Source organism: Gastrolobium bilobum, unplaced genomic scaffold, assembly GCF_033153095.1.
Source record: "Gastrolobium bilobum isolate Gb01-03AN ecotype WA unplaced genomic scaffold, APGP_CSIRO_Gbil_v1 utg35918, whole genome shotgun sequence".
NCBI lineage: Eukaryota > Viridiplantae > Streptophyta > Magnoliopsida > Fabales > Fabaceae > Gastrolobium > Gastrolobium bilobum.
The window spans coordinates 115,446-133,953 of NW_026895365.1; the positions used below are offsets into that span (position 1 = coordinate 115,446).

Here is an 18,508-nt window from a genome sequence, read left to right on the forward strand (position 1 = left end):
GTGTTTGTGTTCAGAGGACCCCATCTCTGAGATTTCTCCGTATCTTTGAACGGAGATTTCTGAGTTCAGCTCAGGTGCTGTGCTGCTGTCTGTGTTCTTTCTGCCACTACTCTCTTCACTTTCCATTCTCATCAATATACGCTTCAAGGGTTCCCCCCATTTTTTTGTTTGTTGTATTTTGATTTACTTCGTGCGACGATTTATTCCTTTTTCCTTCTCAGTTTTAATTTCTGGGTTTTCTAAGTTACCTTGTTTTGAGGGGTTTTTGGGTGTAAAATTGTGATTTTTGGGCTCTATTAGGGAAATTTATCATCTGGGGTGGTGATGGGAAGGTAGGGCATTGAAGGGTGGGTGGTGTTTGGTTCTGGGGTGATTTTGATGATATTTGGGTTTGGTTCTCTTGGTCTTGCTAGAGATGGGGTTAGGTGCTGAGAATGGTAAGGTGGTGGAGTCAAAATGGAGGAGGAAGAAGAAGAAGAAGAAGATAGAGGATGAGGAAAAGAGTGGGTGTTGGGTTAGGCTGAGATTCATGGGTAGCTGCATTTCCTCAAGATCCAAGGTTGATAGCTCAGTCAGCGGTACCAGCACTCATTATGGTAGTTACTATTTCCTTGGAAGAGTTATTGTTCTTCTTATGGTGTGATTGGAAGTTCCATCTATGTAAATGCGTTTGTGATATGTTTTTGTTTTTTCATAAATGTTACTCAGGTTGGCATGCTTTTTTTTTTAGTAGTTTTTAGTAGTTTGTTTTTAGCGTTTGGTCTGCCTGAGAAGTTTTCCTTGAGCACCTTGTGCAGGTTTACTTACTTCTGAACATTACCATGCCAAATAATGTGAAATGATTACGCTTGCTGTGGCAGCCATTCACAGGGCTGCATCCAAACAGAGTTGAAAATGTAGAGATTTATTTACTTAAAAAAGAGAAAAGTTTGAGTTTTTCATATTCCTGCTTCTTCAAAACTCTATACGAAAACATATTCCAAACATAAAGTTAGCCAATCACAAGAGGTATGCGAATGTATATGTAAGCTTCATCACTAGAATGTTTCTTTTATCCCCATGTAGTCTACCAAGTTAACATAATGAGAAACCAGTGTAAATTTGGATTTTAGATTGGCTAGGAATTACAAAGTGTCAAACTTGAGACTTTAGTTAAAGTAATTATTGTCAGATAAGCTTGAGTAAATATTAGAAAGGAAATCGGTCCCAACTATTGTTTGGAAATAACTGAATTTCAAACATAGGCTAAAAAGGTAAATTACTTTAGGTGAAGTCATTGAGTTATTGAATTACTCTTGAGATGGTGCCTATTTCCCCAACTATTCTAAGCCAATACTGTGTGATGCTATGTTTACTGCTTGTCCTGATACCTTTTTCTTCCCTATCTTTGGCTTCTCATTAGCTGAAAGTAAATCAACTAATGATACAAGTAGAGACCAACCAACAGCTCCAGCGGTCTCTTCTACAACCACTAGTAATGCAGAAAGCAATTCATCCACTTCAAAACTTGAAGAGGAGCTTAAAATTGCTTCCAGACTGCGAAAATTCTCTTTCAATGACCTTAAGTTGGCAACAAGAAATTTTCGGCCTGAGAGTTTCCTTGGGGAAGGTGGGTTTGGTTGTGTTTTCAAGGGGTGGATTGAAGAAAATGGAACTGCTCCCGTGAAACCTGGCACAGGGCTTACCGTTGCTGTAAAAACCCTTAACCATGATGGGCTCCAGGGTCATAAAGAATGGCTGGTTTGTTTATTTTAAATAATCCTTCCTTTCTTGTAATATTATCTGCTAAATTCTATCTTTCTAACAACCATTCTTGTTTGTATCATGTGACAGGCTGAAGTAAATTTTCTTGGTGATCTAGTTCATCCAAACCTTGTTAAACTTGTAGGTTACTGCATTGAAGATAATCAAAGGTTGCTGGTGTATGAGTTCATGGCTCGGGGAAGCCTGGAAAACCACTTATTTAGGAGTAAGTTAGTATTTTCTAACTAATTTGTTTCCTCATTTTCTTTTTCAATAATAATAGTTGGATCACTACTGCACTTTGAAGTTTTGACTACATATGTAGAACCCTGCCGGATGCCTCTCGTGAAGCATGGTTCCTTCTCCATCAAAGCCAGATAAAAAAGTGTTTGGCATTTTGACATGGAAAAATATTTTCTCTACATTTGAGGGGAGAAGGGTGATTCTTATTTATTAGATGTAGTACATTAGTGATCTGCCTACTTAAGAATAATGTATAGAACTAACCTATACCATTATAATGATGTTTCCATAAATAATCATACTGTTTCTATGAGTATCTCATTTCTTGCTGGATTTTGCAGCTTTCTCTAACATGTGTAGAGACTGGAACTTGAAACTTTTTGCTGTGTATATATATATATATATATACTTCTTTGATATTCTCATTTAGAAATTATATCATATGTAGGATCCCTGCCTCTTCCATGGTCCATTAGGATGAAAATTGCGCTAGGAGCTGCTAAGGGCCTTACTTTTCTTCATGAAGAAGCTGAACGACCAGTAATATATAGGGATTTTAAAACTTCAAATATACTATTAGATGCTGTAAGTGCCAAAATACTACAATAAGATTACATCTTGTTTCTTTTTGTCAGTCTAATGTCATACAAATTCAGGACTACAATGCAAAACTCTCGGACTTTGGTCTTGCCAAAGATGGTCCAGAAGGTGATAAAACCCATGTGTCTACACGAGTGATGGGAACCTACGGTTATGCAGCACCAGAATATGTCATGACAGGTAAGTTTAGTTTGATATGGCAATTCCAAAACTGCAAGTTTTAATAGTTATTTATCAGTAAAATCACACACACTTCATAGGTATACTATCTGACTATGTTTTGTTGGGCACTTTTTATCTCGGAAGTTGTTAGTTCTATTATTGATGATCACTATCTAAAAATTTCTGAACAAAAATATTTGGAATGTAATTCCTTGTGGTGCTGTTTTATTGTTTGGTGCATACAATGTTCTTGACCTCTATGGGGTGATGCTGATTGTTTTCCCCTTGAGCCAAATTTATGATTTAAGATCATAATTTACTTAGAGATTGTTTGGATGGTGCTAAACGTGCATTTGTGTCAAGAAAAATGCTATTGCTAGGTAACTTGTGCTGTTTGGTTTTGAATCTTTTGATTTTGGGTTCTCAAAATCAATCTTTTGATTTTGGGTTCTCAAAATCAATTGTGCAGTGAGTATAATTGATATTGCGAGAAGTGAAATTTTTTAGCTTCTCCGCTGAGTAAAACTGATACCCATAACATTTTTAAAAACATACCTATATTTATCCTTCAAAAGTGATTCTACTTTACCATCCAAACAAAACCAATTCTTCTTAACTCACTTTTAAAATATCATTCCCAAACACAGATCAATTTTTTTAACATCTATTCTGCCAAAATCTAATCCAAGCAGACCCTTTAGAGTTGTCTATAGTTTCCCTGTCTGCACTGATCAATTGTGTTGATGGGTTTGATAATTTTAGTTGTTGCATTCTCGTAATGTTTACTACTTACAAAGATTGGAGTTCCCTTATATTCTGCTGTTGATTTTCAATCACATTTGTTCCAAATCAAATCCTTTTTTAAATATTATCTAACATCTGTAATATCTAATTGCTTATATTCTAATCAGATTTACTGGTGGGGCAGGTCATCTTACATCAAGAAGCGACGTGTACAGTTTTGGAGTGGTACTACTTGAGATGTTGACCGGCAGAAGATCTATGGATAAACACAGACCCAATGGTGAACATAACCTTGTGGAATGGGCTCGGCCTTATCTCGGGGAGAGGAGAAGGTTCTATAGGTTGATAGACCCTCGCCTGGAAGGTCACTTTTCCATAAAAGGAGCTCAGAAAGCAGCACAATTGGCTGCTCACTGCCTTAATAGAGATCCAAAAGCCAGACCCCTAATGAGTGAAGTTGTAGAGGCTTTAAAGCCTCTCCCAAACCTTAAGGACATGGCAAGTTCTTTATATTATTTCCAGACAATGCAAGCTGACCGCTTTAGAGCAAGCCCAAATACTAGAAATGGACGCCAGCAAAGGAGCCTTTCAATACCAAATGGTACTCATGCATCTCCATATCACCATCAGTATCCCCAACAATCACCAAAACCCAAAGCCAAAGCATAGAGAGCTGGTGAAAATTTCCTCTTTTTTTTCACCCTTCTTTTTTCGCCATTTCTATATTTAATCCGTCTAGATGTACCTTCTGTCAAACCATTTTGTTCATGGACAACTTGAGAGCAAAAGAAGCATGCTGCTTTATGATGTTGTAATGAGTGTTGGCCCGGGAAGAATGTCAGGTGAGGGCTGGGGAAGCTTATTGAGCTACTATGTCTTATGTCAAATTGTCAACCAATATGTTTCTTCAGGTTGTTTGGTAACATTGAACATTATTATATTCTCATCCTTATTTTATTTTGTTTTTCTCATTTGCCCCAGAAAATGTTATCTCTTGATTTCTCTAGGCTTTGATTGTGCTATCAAACACTGCATCTCCTTAAATTAATTACAGGCATTTGTTTATAGGAAGATGAGAAAGAAGCTTTATTGCACTATTTTATGTCAGTTATTTATTCCTGTATGATCCAGCAAATGATTCTTTATTTTGTATATCACGCAAGCTGCGGTTTATACTTTATAGCATCTTCAAGTAGTTAAAAATTCAAACTTTAGTAATTTGGTCATTGATGGTGTTCATTCTTATAACTAAATTTTGTGTAAGATTATAGTGCGTATGATGATGTTCAGGTGTAGGGTAATACTTCTTTATGATTCATTTAATAATTGAAGGTATTTGGTGAAATAAGTAGTTGACGTGGGTAAGCTTTGTCATCATTGAAAGTGGTTTATTAAGGATATACACTTGAATGATGCTCGAGAACTGTTCTTGAGATTTGGTCACACATTTAAGTTTGGTCACACAAGTGCAACGATATCAGGTTTTATATAGGTCCAAAAATGAAAATATCATAGCTATAAATTCGGTTAAATTAAGATATAATCTTACCTCTTGAAATTAATGTGACAAGAATTACAGTGATCAAATAAATGAAAGATATAGGCGCGGGATTGTTTACCGGACTTTCAGCAAAAAAAATATTTTTATTTAATTCATTTTAAAAATAATTATTCATATTAACGTGTTAACCAATCACGGGTTGGGTTAATGAACTGTTCAACTTGCCACACAATAACAGAGCATAACTATTGTTCCTACGCTTGGTTGTGTAGGATTGCTTAGTCACATTGAAGGGCTGCATGGTTAACCAATCACGGTGGTAAGAGTAACTACAAAAGTACTTGAAATGAGTAAAAGAATGAAGTATGAGTGAGTTTTTATGATAGAAAAATAACTTACCTTAAATTTGTTAGAACATCCCTTATATATAGACCTAGGGACGTGCTTACCCTGTTACACGGTTGTGGAAATTGTACGTAACTTCATGGTCCCATAATGCAGGTGAGAATTCCATTACATTCTCAGCCAGCTATGTAATGACAAGTGCCCAATAATTGTAAGGATTCCTTGTAATCCAAAAAAATAAGCTGTGAATTTATTATTATTATTTTTTGTACTAACTTTTGAAAGGAGTTTTTAAATGAATGGAAATAATTCATCTCATGTTAAATTTTCACTACCTGAAATACTTCTCTTCGGATAAGTTTTCACAAATTTTAACAAGGTCTAACCTATTTAACGTTTATTAAGAAGGATGTCCACTCCCAAATATATAAACAGCAAATATATAACGCAAATATTTATTTATTTATTCTTTTGGGTACAGAATTTAACAATAAATCAAAGGCCAGATCTTTATTTTTGGACTGAGGCAACACAATCAGTGGATCCTAATACCATCCAGCACGTGGAGTGACCCATGTTACCACGTACTAGAGAAGGTTCAGGCAATTTAATAAATCACATTTAGCTTAAGGTTGCGGGCAGGATCTTATTCCTTCTGTTAAAATGATTTTTGTGCAGTGTCAGTAACATAGGATTTATGGATATTATTGGTAGTCAGAAACATCAGGTATGGAAGCATATGGTTTTCATGAGAACATAGATTTGGGTAGCTAGAAAAAACTTTCCAAAACTGTTTGGAAGCTCCAAGTGCCTCAAAGGACCAGATCCTTCCTGTGGCTTCATAACGCTTAAAGGTTAGTTGGTGTGCACCTCCAGAGGGAGGGGGTGGAGCAAATTTAATGTGTATGGAACTATGGATCCATTTTCTCCAATCAGCAAAAGGATGAGTCTTGAGGCATTTTGAGGAATGAGCTTGGTGGTTTCATTGCAGGGGTCATGGTCAATACTGGTAATTGTACTATAACCATGACCGAGTTTTGTTTTGAGGGGTGGGAAGTGTTTCTTTCATTGTTTGAAATTGGTTGATAATAGTAATGTATTTTTCTCCTTTGCAGTCTCTTGTTTGTTTTTATTTTTTGGCCTTTACATGCATTAAGATCATGAATCCTCTCCATCTTTGACCATATTACCTATTCAAAGCTCAACTATTCCCTGTAATTTCTCTTTCTCAAAAGCACACAGAAAAGCAAAGATCAACAAATACCTCAGATCCTTTAATTCTAATTTAACACAAGATTTAGCCCTGGTGGGATAAGAAGAAAGGCAGAAATTGAGGAAAAGGATATCTGATCTTTATTTATATTTATTTATATAACATTTTCTAAATTACTCAATCCAATTTAATAATGCAGTATCTACATGATTGGAAGTGCATGAAATCCAAACTTCCAGAATATAACATGGTATAAAATGTTATGTGTTTCCCCATGGGGAATTCATGGTAGAGACTAAGATGAGCCTCTTATGAGCCTGCTCTGCTCAGCTGCTCCTTGGATGTGCTTTCAAAGATCTTGTCAGCACTTGCTACCTCAAAACCATCCCTTCTATGGAACTCTTTAACCTGTTCCATTAGTTAAAACAAGAATTAGCATTCCTGCAGAAAATGTCTTGAATTCATATTAGCATGTCATTCAAATTCTTAAAGTAGTTCACAATTTGATCCTAACCAAAAGACCGGTCACAAAATCAGTCTTAGCTGTCAACACCCGAAGATAAGAATTATAATAAAAAGTTAAAACATGATAGGCCAAAGAAAGATTGCTGCTTACCTCTGTGTGAGGTAAATTTTTATACTGGGGAAGCACTAGACGCTCAGCAAATTCAATATATGAGCATGGAACTGATTCAGTTGTACCATCAGAAAATTGGAAAGAAATTGCATCTGCTACAGTTGAGCTTTGCAGGAGAAGACCATCAGGGCTCACTGGAAGTGGAGGAAATATTCAAGTCATTCACATGATCCACGATAGCAATGGACTACAACTTGCACTGATCCTCTTCAACTTTAAGGTAATATATCCTTATGTTCTATGGTTAATCTAGGTTATTATGGCTCATTAGTTTGGAAAATGCTGCATGCACTGACAATATTCTTTTTCCAATTCTAAATGCAGAAGCCTCTGATCAATGGAAAAACAACTTTGCAAACAAATTAAAAACAGCTTCTCTCCCTCTCTTTTAATAGATAGAATTTTCAAGAGAAAAGGGCTCGACAGAAAAACTGCAAGATTTTTATTTCCCCGTGGAAAGGGTGGGAAGAATGAAGACAGATTTGATGAGTAAGCCTGAACTTTTAAAAGGGTGAGTACATGCAGGTATGAAAGGAAAATAGTCATTTCTGTTATGCATCATGAACCAACCGTCTCAAAAGCTTAAACTGTTAGGTAAGAACACAAATGGTTTCATATTACATCTGTTACGCACCTCCTCATGCAAGAGCCTTATGGACTTGAAGTGTGAATAATGCACAAGCCCACCTACCTCATGCTAAAATTCAATTTTCTATTAGAAGAATGGGGTGGTAAGGAACAAACTTTATGCCACTTGGTCATAGAGACTCTAATACTATGTCATAAACCAACTCTCCCAAAAGCTTATGGTATAAAGTGAAGACACATCAATAGTTTTATATCACATCTCTAACACTATGAATGAAATGAATAAGTGGGTATTGCTTTCACTTCTATCCTCATTGTTTCACATAAGATAGCAATAGCCTAAATCAGAAAGAAATTAGCATGAGCTAGTCTTACCATTGCACATTGAAAGCTTTTATTTTGGTTAGAAAAGATCCAGAAAACCTTATAATTGCAGAATAATAAACAAGGGTACAAACCTTTCAGTACTCCTCCTTCAGAATTCAATCTGAATCCATTGTCCTCAATAAACTGATTTAGTTTTTTTATATCCCTCAAATGAGTTTTCAGCCGATGAGTGGAAATAGTAACATGGTTCAGTGCATGCCCATTGACTAGGGTCCAGGCAGCATACTCACTTTCACTATGCATCAAGTATAAAACCATAAGCAAACTAAATGCTAGAAGAGGGTAGTGACTTTCCTCAAATAAATATTTCTAGGCATACAGATAGTAATACCTTGCCAATTGTTGAAACTCAGAATATAAGGGCTTTTCCCATGTTAAAAGTCCCAGAGAACTTGCAAGAGCAGCGTATTTGCTTCCGTTACTAGATGACTCAGTGTATTTTCTAATTATTTCCTGCAAGAAATTCGAACCTTCATTTAATACAATCATGCTTTTGGAAGTTGGAGCCACAATGCAGCTGAGATGTAACTATATAAGTATAAAGGATTGGTGTCATGCAATTATGTATATCACCATAGATATGGATTGCATAAACAACATATCACATCTCAATCTTAATATATACTGAAGTAACATATGTTAAATCCTAAGAAATGAAACCCCCACTCTTTGTTTCTCAAATTATCATTATCATAATAAACACAACTACTAGCCACAAAACAGATAATATGACAAAACATTGCCTTACAACCAGCTTTTGGCAGGTGAGTAGAAAACCAGATACTTCTACAAGCAATTTCTACTACTGGAATTGTGAGAAGTCTATACTCTTGGTGTTAAAGTTCAAATGGTGAGAGAGAAGATAAAGTGAGAATTAACAAATATGAGCCTCAAACCCCCATACAATTAAGTGAATTTGAGAAAAGTACGCAGTATACTTTTTAACATCATACCATTGTATATAAGAGCGGGAAACCGAAATAGCAGTTCGATTTCCACATAAAAAGAAGCATAGCAACTATCATGGTAAAAGGTGTTCTATAATCATATTAGTTTACTAACTTTTGAATCTAGTTGCAAATAAGATGGAGGGAACCAGTCTCCATCACAATCATGTAATTCCTAGAGCATAGATGCAGAATGACAGTAATTAAATTTTTTTCTCACGAACACACCTGAGTTTGCGGACTCATCTGATCTACCAGTAGCTCTGATATAAATATTCTTGGCAAAGGCCCATTAATGCCACTGCCACCAAGTGAATCAGCAGGAGGAGAAAACCACAATGCCCTCAACTTTTTGCCAGGAAACCTCAACTCCTCCCGTTGTGTATAGCCATAATCCAGAAAAAACCTAGCCATGGAGTCAATCCCATAACAATTCACCTGTAATTAAGTGTACAATACACAAGAAATGAGCTAACTAAGTATAATTGAGTCATACATAAAACTATGTGTGTGGAAGGAAATAAAGCCAGAGAAATACCCCAAATGTCCTGAATGCAAGATGATCATAGCATAATGAGTTATTCTCAACAGAATGAACAAGGTCCAATATGGCCTTTGCTGTAGGATTTCTATTCAAGTACACGGATTGCATACTTTTCAGCACGCCCCTGAAAAAAGCTTCACCCCCCTACATACAGAGAAATCATGTTGAAACTTGGGAAACTGAGAATCCAGACCACAACAGAAGGTATAAACAACAAGATCTCAAATTCATCACCACTATTTGCATCATCAAATATCCATTAGTGACACAATCAAGAATCAAATTCCTTCTTCTTCTTCTTCTTCTTCTTTTAATCATACCCCAAGGAATAATTTAATGAATAATAAATAAATCAAGTCCTTAGGAATTTTATTTTGTTTTGTTTTTTGTTTTTTTGGGTGGGTGGGGGGTTATGTAATATTATTAAGCACTCCAATCAAGGCCGAATTGAGGGTTAAGAATTCAAAACATGAAACAAGAAATCTTATTATGAAATAGAATCAACAAATAAAGAGCTGAAATCATATAGAACCTGAATTGATGATCTCTGGGATCCATGTTCTGATTGGGAGCTACAAGACACAGAAAGGTTTCTGCGTGGATTGGTTAAGCGTGAGGTCAAGTGCCCCGGGGAACATGGCACCGTCATGGGAACGAAATTCCAGAATTTGGGTTTGGAAGAGACAGAGGTTCTGCGGAGAGAAAACAAAGGTGACAAAGTGGATGATTTAGTAGTTGTAAACATGATGATTCAGTGGCTACTGAAACTGCATGCAACTTCAATCTGAAGAATAGTCTTTAAGGCTTCTACCAACAGTGGTTGCGTCTTGTTTTGTCAATTGCCACTTAAAGCCACGCATGAGTTCCCTGTCAACCTTAAACATATCCGCATATGACACAGTTGTCCTTATCTCCAGTACACTCATTCGGCTTCCAGTTATTAGAGATTAATTTTCTATTTTTGTTTTTTTGTTTTTAAACTATTAAATATTCCAATTTAAAGCACATATAATTAAGAGTTATACTTAAAACGTCAAGTGCCTATCTATTCACTAGTGTGGACATATTAATATATTATACATAACGAGGAAAAAAAATTAAAATAATGCATTTAAATTAAATAATTACGCATTTAATGTTGTTTTGTAAAAAATTACACATCTACTACACAATGTGACGCCACTTTGGGGCGTCACAGAGTGGCTTCACATGTGTGCTCTATATATTTCCCCACCTCCTTCATTCAATTCATACCTCTTCTCTCACTCTTCATATCTCTCTTCACGACTGAGATACATATTATGTCATTATTTTGCTGTTGGTTATGTTATTGTATGAATTGTAATGTCCGTTATGGAGGACTTTTTACGATCCGTTGATGTATGATTTTATTCTTGTATTATTAAGTAATTGATGTTATTAGTTACCGTAACATAAATGCCCAAAGAACGACAAACAAAACATAAATAATAAAGCATAGTGAGTAGTCCAAATAATATAATAATGTAGCTTCCACAAAATAACAGCATGCTACAATCATAACTAATACAAAATAACAAAATAATAACAATATGAAACAGTCCACAACATAGTAAATACTCCAAATGGCAATGAAACTACGACCACGGTGGCCAAGGCCTATGTCATGCATCCCTATCTGGCAGTATCCGTCTGTCCCAGACTGGGTCTCCCTGATGCACCTGTGCCTGTGGTGGTGGAGTGTGGAAGTCATCCACGGATGAAATCATCTGATGGTCCTGCACTACTGCCTGGCACATCAAAAGGGGTGTGTCCCTGACTGTGAGAATCTGTGGCTAGAGTCTCCCCACTGTCATGGCTCTCTGTAACCAGGCCTACAGAGCGATACAACTCAATCGTGTCCTCTGCAGACCAAAAGGGGTAATCGGCATCAAGTCCCTGTGAATATGGCTGGAAATCAGGCTGCGAGGATGCCGGATCCGCTCCTGCCATAGCCATCGGACTCGCCTGGAAAACTGGCTCCTGTCCACTCATGTAAGGATGCTCAGACGCCGCCTGACTAGGACTTGCCGCATACTGCGATCCGTGATGATAAATCGGCTGTGACCCGTAAGTAGGACCAATGACTGGAGGTCTGAACCATCCCTGAGTCTCGACCACTGGTCTCGGTGCCATAATCGGGACTGGCTCAGCAGCAACTCTCTCACGTCTACGTCCTAATCCGCGTCCCTCCCGTCTATTACGAGGAACATCCACAATCAACTGAGGATCAGGATGTGTCTGCACGAGGGGTCCCCTCTCTCTGAACCACTCCATGTACGCATGATTAGGTGACATCAAACCATATAATGGAGGTGGCAGTACAATATGCTGAATCCTGGTATTCCATCGATCAATGTGAGCCCTCAGCTTACGTCTCCAGTTCTCTTCAACCTTCCCCCGTAGAGTATGATCATGTATTCCTCTCAACTTTCTAGATTTATCCGGGATGGGTTGATCAAGACCGAACTGTCGCATGCACCTATCCGGTTGACATGCCTCTACTGTGTGGAAGTAGATAATAGGTGTGGCAGCAAGCCACAGGTACTGCTGCTCTAGAGTCATGTCAAGCCACTCATAATCGATATATGGCTGCCAAACCACCTAAAAAAAAAGCGAAACAATATATAGAGTTACAAAAAAAAATAAACCCATAGAGAAATAACAACATCCTAAGTATCCAACACCTAACCTCATCTCTACAGAGTGTGTCCAATGTTGCCCGATAATGGGTGACCTCATGAGGTTTAAACTTTTCTACAGTATTAAACTTGTCAATCAGAAACATTCATTATCAATCATAATAAAAAAGTATACAGTTAGTATATACATTATAAACCATACATTATCGAAATCAAATGAAGTAAATAAATCATACCGGCATCCATAATGTGTGCCCGGCTCTGGATGAGGAGGAAGAGGTGGAGCAATGGGTGGGAATCGTATCCATGCCCAAATTTGAAGGAGAATATGGCAACCACCCATGTCAGTTCGACGGGCATCTGTCAATTCACACAAATTCCTGAACAAGTGTGTCAAAACCGCAGATCCCCAGCTGAATCGGCCAATGTCCTCAAATCCTCCACCTAGCAACGGGACAAGCCGGCAACCAAAATTGCTACCTCCAGACTTGTCCGCCAGCAACCAAGTCCCCAACATCCGGGAAATGTGGGCTTTTGTGAAGTAGATCTCGACAGCGTGATTCCCCTCATGATCAGTCCACTGGGTATAATGCCAATCCAAGAATGAGATGCGGAGGTCGCCGGAATGATGGAACTCACCGGCCTCTGGAGCATGTCCAAAAACAGCAGCACAAGCAGCGTGCCAATCCTCAGAGGTCGATCCGGTGACGACAATGCCGTCAGTCGGCAAGCCCAATATGCCTGCCACATCTTGTAAGGTGATTGTCATCTCACCTTGGGTCATGTGAAAGGTATGTGTCTCTGGTCTCCACCTCTCGATATCGATCTGTGATAAATTACGCAGTTATCACGTGTTAACGAATTTTATTGAATAATTACATAAATACAAAACGACGTAAATAACATACCTGGATATGTTGCATCCTGGCAACATGTATGAATCCCGCCTGTCTTAGGTACTCTTCGACAACCTGTGGAATAGCACTGGTAGGTGGCCCCCCTTGTGGCTTCCCACGCCTGGTCTTAATTTTTCGTACATGCTCTGTATTCCACACTCGCTGTGAAATATGAGCTTTTTGCGTCCTCTTTCGAAGGACCTCCCACCTGTACGGCCCAGGTATGATCCACATGCTGGGATCGGTGAGCTCTACATCCGACTCAGATCCCGATGAAGATGATGACTCAGCCATTATCCTCAACTATAAAATATAAAACAACATTTAAATTAATCACATGTAATAACCCATTTTATTTACAATTTAATTAAGCAGTGACATAATTGATTATCACTAAAATTAAGCATATGCGTCATTTATTTAAATAGAATCGAAATTTATGAAGTCCCGCCAAAACGTAGAACAATTATTTATTTGCAATTAAATAATAATAATACATCAGACAAAAATAATATAATACTAACTGAATACTTAACCCTAGGTCACTACCAACTTGTCCAATACGTACTAATCATCACACCTAACTAACTACAAAGTTATGCACTCCCGCATTAATAACATCATACATACGAAATTTACGAAGTCCCTAACACTATTTATAAATCACTAATTAATATGCTAAACCCTAATGCATAATTAAAAATTAATAATAATAACTACGTAATAATAAAATTACTATATCATTACAACATTCATAGCATGCCACAAAATTTCTAAGTGATTATCCTAATGTTCCAAGTCTCTAATATACAATCAATCCTAACATGTATTACTAACTAGCACTGTTATTTAAATGTATACATATGAGGTATTATGACCTTACCTACGTTGACAGAGCTTCGTTACGAACCGCGGTTAGAGAGGTAAATGAATAAGGAGTGAAAAAAGGAAAGTGAGGTATATATAGGTTGCACATGAGATGCCCAAAGGTAGCGTCTCATTGTGCAACATATATGTAACTTTTTACAAAACAACGTTAAATACGTAATTGTTTAATTTAAATGAAATTATTTTAATTTTTTTTCCCAATGCAACTTCAATCTGAAACTGAAACTGCATGCAACTTCAATCTGAAGAATAGTCTTTAAGGCTTCTACCAACAGTGGTTGCGTCTTGTTTTGTCAATTGCCACTTAAAGCCATGCATGAGTTCCTTGTCAACCTTAAACATATCCGCATATGACACAGTTGTCCTTATCTCCAGTACACTCATTCGGCTTCCAGTTATTAGAGATTAATTTTCTATTTTTTTTGTTTTGTTTTTAAACTATTAAATATTCCAATTTAAAGCACATATAATTAAGAGTTATATTTAAAACGTCAAGTGCCTATCTATTCACTAGTGTGGACATATTAATATATTATACATAATGACATTCAAGTAAATGTCATGATGACCCAAGCGCCACGTTTTGTGATAAAATGTATCTGTCGCAGCATAATTATTTTCTCAAAGTGACACGCGGCCAAAGTAGCTAGAGACTTTGGACGGAACATATGACATGTTTATTAGGAGAATATTTTTGATATATCAAATACATTGAATTTGGTACATTTTTTTATTAAATTTGAATTTTTTTGTAACGTGGCAGAAAATAAAAAAATTTAAAAGTGATGAATTTATTTTTCAAAATTGAAAAAAAAAATACCAAATTCGATACATCTGATATATCAAAGACGTTCTTATTCATTGGCTACAAAAGTCGTCCAACACAGTGAATTTTGTGGTCAAAATAACAAACTTTGTGCATACCAAAATAGTTGGAGATTAGGTTTTAAGTTGAAGTCTTTTCAGTGACTATAATGTCATATGTTTGATCCTCATCGCTCTTCATTTTTTAGTAAAATTAAATAAAAAACACAAAAGATAAATCAAAAAGTGAGTTTGTGTATTATTCACGCTTTAAGTTCAAAAAGCTCTTACATAAAGGAATAAGTGATTTTTTTTATAACATGAAGTGATTTTTTACAAAAAATTTTTACCATGCTCCCGACTCATCGTTAATCCAGTGGTCCTTTTTCCAATAAAGTAGAAAATTTTGTTCCATTTCTATCCGTTTTTCCCCTCTCAATCCCTCTCCTTTGCTATTATGAGAAGGGAGTATTGTGCTTCAGACCCACAAAAAAAACCTCTCATTTTTTACATAGCTACTACAGTGGCAGATACGTGTCACATGCAGACCAAAGCAGCTATGACACGTAGCTCCCATAGTTGACAAAAAGTAGTTTCCCTTCCCAATGACTACGATGCAATAAATACCTCTCACAACCCCCCTTCTCTATTTTTTGTTTTTTCCTTTCCCTCACAGGGTTAGTTTTTATATTTTTTTATTTATACACTACTGATATAGGTTAATATATGAAATTCAAGGATATGAATTTTAGTGCATCTGATGCACATTGTTCATTTATTTTGTGACACATGAACAAAAAAAAAACATATCATATAAAAAAAAACAGATAATGAGATATTTTTTGTCCACATGTCACAAAATAATTGGACAGAGTACTAAATCTTTGATGCATCTGATGCACTAAAGATTTATTCTTAGGATATATTATATTTTTCATTTTTGTTAGGTCAAATTACACAAAATCACCCTATACTTAAGTCTTTTTTTTTTTTTTTTTTTTTTAAAAAAAATCTTCTACTTTGGTTAAAAGCAATTAACCCCCTTAAATTATTTTATTATAGCAATTTAATATTGGATAATTTAAGACAAAAACACCTTTCTACCTTTCATATTCTTATAGATTGCATACCGTCCTTGACAACCACTCCCCATTGTCGACACAACACCGTCCATGTCAACCATACCAACCCAGACACCATCATTTGACAGTGGTTGAACTTTGTTCTTGTTGATACCAATATGAATTTGAGGGCAATATCCACATATCCTAACATTGTAAATCCTCATTACTCTCTTGGTACCTTGCCTCATTCTTTCCCATATATGCTTGGAGTATTTCTTTTGCAAGATGGAATACTTCATTGTTCAATGGAGCTATTATTTATGAATCATATATTTTGGCTAGTAATGGTTTTAAAGGGGCCTTTGGAATTTTATCTAGTAGTTAACTTTCATCAGCATGGATGAATTCTCCCCCCAATGTGGATTATAGGTTTTCTTTTCCTTTCTGTGGAAAAATATGGAATTTCAACACCAACTTGAATCCACAGCTCAACCACAGTTAGAATTTGAGGGATGGAGAATCTCTCTTGATGGAAGGTTGAAGACAAATAATGTGTTTGGGTTGGTATGACGAATGTGGCCAGTGTTGGCGTCAATGACGAGTGATTGTCAGAGACGATGTGCAATCCCCAAGAATATGGAAGGTTGAAGAAAAGGGTAATTTTGTATTTAAATTAATCGATATGTTAAATTGTTATAATAAAATAGTACAAGGGGGTTAATTACTTTAATTCAAAGTGTAAGGTGGTTTTTCAAAAGAACACTTAAATAGAGGTTGTCTATATGTAATTTGGCCTTTTTGTTATATGAATAGTATAGGTAATAAACACTAAGATAGGTGATATTTTAATTTTATATTTAAATTTTATAAATAACATTATAACATTTTAACATTGATTTAAATATTTTTTTTATTAGTATAAGGATTAAACCCTAGGTAAGTTGTTGGAATCTATTCACTTCATAATTCCTGTGGAACAGTGTAGAACCTTTGAACTTTGAAGATAAAGTATGATATTATTCTCTCACTTGCAAAGGTTCGGCTTATAGGAAAAAAGAAGGACTTAAAAATATGCTTTATAACCAAATAATGGTAGTTTAGTTGGTGTATAGGAGCTGAGCAGGTGAGAGTGAGAGCACATATTTGATCATCTCCAGTATTATCTTTAAAAAGGATTTAAAACCTTAATCTTAAACTCATTTAGAATAGAATTATCTGTCGTGGAGGATACTTATAATTTATTTTAAAAAAAAATTGCGATGTCCAATTACTTTTGCATTTTCCAGGCATATTTTACTCCCAATATTTTAATATTTGATGCTCTTGCATTTTCAACTAACAGAATTATTATACATTATAGAGAAGTTTAGAAGAGTTAACAAAATTTAATCTTTGTTTTCAAACGCGAGATCTACTTTTTGGTTCTCACTTTTGAATATATTAACATTTTTTTAATTTTATTTTTGTTAGTGCATGGAATATATCCTAGGATAGATGATATTTTAATTTTATATTTAAAATTAAAATTATAAATAAGATTTTAACATTTGTTTGAATATTTTTATTTTATATATTTTATTTGAATGTAATTTGTTTTAGGACTTGAAACCATAGGATAAATGATATTTTATTATTTTGTTGTTTCTTTTAGTGTATGGAAATAACCCTAGTCTACAATAGTTGACATATTTTTTTTATGTAAATTAATGTTTATAAATAACATTATTAATTCATTTAAATTATATTTTTAAATAGATTCATGGATTCCCTTACTGGTTCATCGCCTTGTGAGGATAATGACCACACACCTCCTAACTCCGCAGGATCTCCTCGTTGCGTGATTACCCTAGGTCTCATTGACCGCTCTCTCCTGAAATTACAAGAGAAACACATATCCACATATGTGTGGAATGACGTGAAGGATCACAAATTTAATTTCAGACACACAACCACACATGATCATATGAATATACGAGGAGATCTATCCGTATTTGAGACAGATGGTTTTATGACGTTGCATTATTGCGCAACCACGAGGTTAGTGTACACATATTGGTTTTTAAGGTTTATAGGGTTTTAATTATAATAATTTGATAACATCACCTGTTTTATTGTTTAAGATTGACTATTCGCTTATTGATGCGTTTGTCGAGTGTTGGCAGCCTAAGACATAGACCTTTCGTATGCCGCATGGTGAGATTACAATCACCTTCGAAGATGTACATCATTTGTTAGGTTTGCCCACGGATGGTGTGAAGATCTCCTAATCATTGTGGAATACATATTTTGATGATGACAAAGGATTTACAAGAAGTTTCATATTGAAGATGGAGTTTGAAGACACAAGAGATTAGACTTTTAGAATTTTGTTGCACACTTTATTATATCATATAGTATCTCTTTAAGCTCCAATGCATATTATTGCATACCATTGCATTACATGCAATTATTAATTAATTTTTTTTGTTGGGTTAAGTTTAAAATTAAATAAATAGGTTTTTAAAAATAAAAACTAAAATCTATTTCAAATTTGAAAGAAAAC

At 35.7% G+C, this 18,508-nt stretch overlaps 2 protein-coding genes across 4 annotated transcripts; one reads left to right on the forward strand and one right to left on the reverse strand.

The window, feature by feature from the left end:
• On the forward strand, positions 1-4,589 carry LOC133307322 (serine/threonine-protein kinase PBL34-like). 3 transcript variants are annotated; one of them, XM_061507826.1, is made up of 6 exons: positions 1-599; positions 1,403-1,740; positions 1,834-1,969; positions 2,435-2,571; positions 2,643-2,766; positions 3,677-4,589. In XM_061507826.1, the coding sequence occupies exons 1-6, from the start codon at positions 416-418 to the stop codon at positions 4,159-4,161; spliced, it is 1,404 nt and encodes a 467-aa protein (XP_061363810.1). In that variant the 5' UTR covers positions 1-415; the 3' UTR covers positions 4,162-4,589. The 3 variants fall into 3 exon arrangements, with proteins under 3 accessions (XP_061363810.1, XP_061363819.1, XP_061363803.1); XM_061507835.1 differs by having other exon boundaries at positions 1-578; XM_061507819.1 differs by having other exon boundaries at positions 1-596; positions 3,677-4,588.
• A 2,085-nt stretch (positions 4,590-6,674) lies between these two features.
• On the reverse strand, positions 6,675-10,513 carry LOC133307306 (2-oxoadipate dioxygenase/decarboxylase, chloroplastic). Its single transcript, XM_061507798.1, has 7 exons — positions 10,187-10,513; positions 9,649-9,798; positions 9,339-9,548; positions 8,495-8,616; positions 8,235-8,398; positions 7,168-7,322; positions 6,675-6,959 (listed from the first exon to the last, which is right to left on the reverse strand). The coding sequence occupies exons 1-7, from the start codon at positions 10,397-10,399 to the stop codon at positions 6,861-6,863; spliced, it is 1,113 nt and encodes a 370-aa protein (XP_061363782.1). The 5' UTR covers positions 10,400-10,513; the 3' UTR covers positions 6,675-6,860.
• Between the last annotated feature and the right edge of the window lie 7,995 nt (positions 10,514-18,508).